Below are 3084 nucleotides of genomic sequence, written 5' to 3' on the forward strand. Positions count from 1 at the left end.
CAAGGCCCTCCCTTAGCGTTTCTCACTCCACCCTTCTTGTCCCTCTCCAAGCTGAGGCGCATGCAGGAGATGCTGCAGAAGATGAAGCAGCAAATGCAGGACCAGTGACCCCACCCCACCTCACGTCGCCAAGGATAGACAGCCCATCCCTGGGCCAGCCCCTCCCACTCCTAGACCCCAGATCCGGGACAGGCTTGGACCTGACCTTGGATTCGCTGGATCAGACTGGCCTGGACCCAACCCCAATCTCAGAGTGGCCCGATCCTGGACTGCTCCTACCGACTCGACCCAGGGACTCGACCGCAGCCCCTAGCCAACCCTAATTTATTCTCAGCACCCATCCTCCCCACCCGCATCATCTGCTTCCGAGGGGCCTGGACAACAGCCCCCCAACCGGCCCCCTCTGGCCTTGGGGGAAGCAGGAGTTACTGTTGGGTGGGACTTCTGAGATCACAGCCCCCACCCAAGGTCATAGGACTGAGACTCCAGGTCCCGCTCAGGGGGTAAACAAAGGTAGAAGAGAGTACCAGATCCCCAGGGTAAGGGGCCTATTCCCCACCCCGGCCCCCAGTGCCGCAGAGCGGACTTGGGAGTCCGGTGTGCCCGCTCCTGCTGTCCACCGAGCGTATGCTGAGACCCCACTTTGTGCCAAAGTGGGCCGCTCTCCCTTACCTCCTCACCCCTGCACCGGGAAGCCCAGCGGGAAGGGTTGGGCAGCCGGAGCAATGGGGACCCCTCCAGACAAGGGCGGACGAGGAGCGTGCTGGGCCGGCTCCCGGGACCGCCCTCTCCCCGCCCCTACGCTGCGCTGGGCCAGAGGGCAACCCCCCTTTGCCTAGACAGCCGTGCTGGCCGCCGCTAGAGGTCCCTCCTTCTCCCCAGCGGCACTGAAGGGGGTCCCCGCTGTTGCTCCAGGATCCTGAGCCCTTGGCCTCCAGAGCCTTTCTCCCGCATGACCCCCCCCCCAAACACACACACCCTATACTCCGTTTTGTTCAGTTGTGAATGCCACGTCCTGTCCTGGCGACAGGGGAACACTGTTGGTGAACGTCGCTACGGGTGTCCGAGTGCTCCATGTGCCCCCTGGGAGCGGGTGGGGGCGGAAGCCCGGATGGCCCACGCGCCCGGGAGATAGTGTGTATCTGCTGCAGCCGCACTGCCTCGGAGTTATTTCTGGCGGGTCGTCCGCGCTGTGGTCTCAGCGGCGAGTTCGCCGGGGCCTGGAAGGGCGGGGCGACCTTATCGCCCGGCTCTCCGGCTAACGCCTCGCTTTCCAGAGCAAGCTGGGCCACGGGTCCTCTCGCCATGGGCTCCGGTGAGTCTGGGTTGGCTCGGGTCAGAATGTGCTCCTACCGTATGGCTACAATAGAGAAAACTTCGGTCAGATTTAGAGGATACTTCCAGCCAGGGCGCGGGGTGGACAGAATTTCAGGCGAAGGGAGCTGCGAGCCTCAGGAGTTGGAGCCCAGAGCTCTGGGTGCTCTGGGAACCGACTCGGGACCCCGCAGACCGGTAGGCCTGCCCAGCTCACCGCGGCACTTGTTTTCCAGGGCCGCGCGGGGCGCTGAGCCTGCTGCTCCTGCTGCTGGCACCGCTGAGCCGTCCCGTCGCGTGCTGCCCCGCGCAGTGCCGCTGCGCAGGGACGCTCGTGGACTGCGGGCGTCGCGGGCTGACATGGGCCTCGCTGCCAGCCGCCTTCCCGCCGGACACCACCGAGCTGGTGCTGACGGGCAACAACTTAACGGCGCTGCCGCCAGGGCTGCTGGATGCGCTGCCCGCGCTGCGCGCCGCGCACCTGGGTGCCAACCCCTGGCGCTGCGACTGCCACCTACTGCCGCTGCGCGCCTGGCTAGCCGGCCGCCCGGAGCGCGCGCCCTACCGCGACCTGCGCTGCGCTGCGCCCCCAGGGCTGCGGGGCCGCTTGCTGCCCTACCTGGCAGAGGAGGAGCTGCGCGCCGCCTGCACTCTCGGTGCGCTCTGCTGGGGGGCGATGGCGGCGCAGGTGGCGCTGCTCGGCCTGGGGCTGCTGCATGCGCTGCTGCTCGGGCTGCTGTTGAGCCGCCTGCGGAGGCTGCGCGCCCGCGCCCGCGCCCGCGCCGCGCCCGACTTCGCGCTTAGCGCCCCACTGGTGGCGGAAGGGGCCGCCGGAGCAAGCGCGTCCTGAGAGGAGAGTCCTGACTGAGCGACATAGGCCTGCAAACTCGACAGTACCCTGCCGCAGAAGCTCTCGCCCCAACCTGGAGACCGCCCCCATCCTTGGCCCCTGCCCAATCTCTGAGACCCCCCACCCCTCTCTGCAAGCTGGGATCAACGTGGGCCAGACACTGCTGACACTCCCACCCCTAGCAAGGCGAACCGACACCCCATGGGCTTGGGGAGGTGAGGGGGCGAACAGCAGCTCACATCCTACAGAGTCTTCCCCGCCCCAACTTCTGTGTAAAATAAACCCTTCTCCTCGTGTCCAATATCTGCACCACCTGCACTGGAGTGCGGCTCCCCAAACCACGGAGAACGCCTGGAAGAGGCTCACAGCACTCAATCACTCATTTACACTCACCTGAAGTGGTTTGGTGACACACATGAAAGCAGTAGGTAAAAACCACCTAAGACTCCCCTCTCTCAGAAGTTGGCTGGAGGGTAAAGGTACTAAAAGCAGTGAGGACACCATGGGCAAGTGTGGGCAGCAACAACACACTGGGCAGTGAGGACACTGTGGGGCAGAGAGGACACTGTGTGGGGGAGTGAGGACACTGGGGGGCAGTGAAGATACTGGGGGGCAATGAGGACACCCGGGCAGTGAGGACACTGGGGGCAGTGATGACATTGGGAGGCAGTGAGGACATTGAGGGGCAGTGAGGACACTTGGGGGCAGTGAGGACACTGTGGGGCAGTGAGGACACTGGGGGGCTGTGAGGACACTGTGTGGGGGCAGTGAGGACACTGGGGGGCCATGAGGACACTGTGGTGCAGTGAGGACACTGTGGGGGCAGTGTTGACACTGTGGGGGCAGTGTTGACACTGTGGGGGCAGTGATGACATTGGGAGGCAGTGAGGACATTGAGGGGCAGTGAGGACACTGGGGGG

General features: G+C 65.1%; 2 protein-coding genes across 2 annotated transcripts in view; both read left to right on the forward strand.

Moving 5' to 3' along the window:
• Positions 1–108, forward strand: part of SEPTIN5 (septin 5) — a 3901-nt gene extending 3793 nt beyond the window's left edge. Inside the window, exon 11 of the mRNA XM_012559612.1 lies at positions 52–108. Coding sequence (XP_012415066.1) covers positions 52–108 — 57 coding nt within the window. The remainder of the gene's footprint in view (positions 1–51) is intronic.
• Positions 109–1179: 1071 nt separating this feature from the next.
• GP1BB (glycoprotein Ib platelet subunit beta) lies at positions 1180–2713 on the forward strand. Its single transcript, XM_004390100.2, has 2 exons — positions 1180–1315; positions 1551–2713. The coding sequence occupies exons 1-2, from the start codon at positions 1306–1308 to the stop codon at positions 2162–2164; spliced, it is 624 nt and encodes a 207-aa protein (XP_004390157.1). The 5' UTR covers positions 1180–1305; the 3' UTR covers positions 2165–2713.
• The last annotated feature ends 371 nt before the right edge of the window (positions 2714–3084 follow it).

This window comes from Trichechus manatus, unplaced genomic scaffold (assembly GCF_000243295.1).
Source record: "Trichechus manatus latirostris isolate Lorelei unplaced genomic scaffold, TriManLat1.0 scaffold00282, whole genome shotgun sequence".
Classification (NCBI taxonomy): Eukaryota; Metazoa; Chordata; class Mammalia; order Sirenia; family Trichechidae; genus Trichechus; species Trichechus manatus.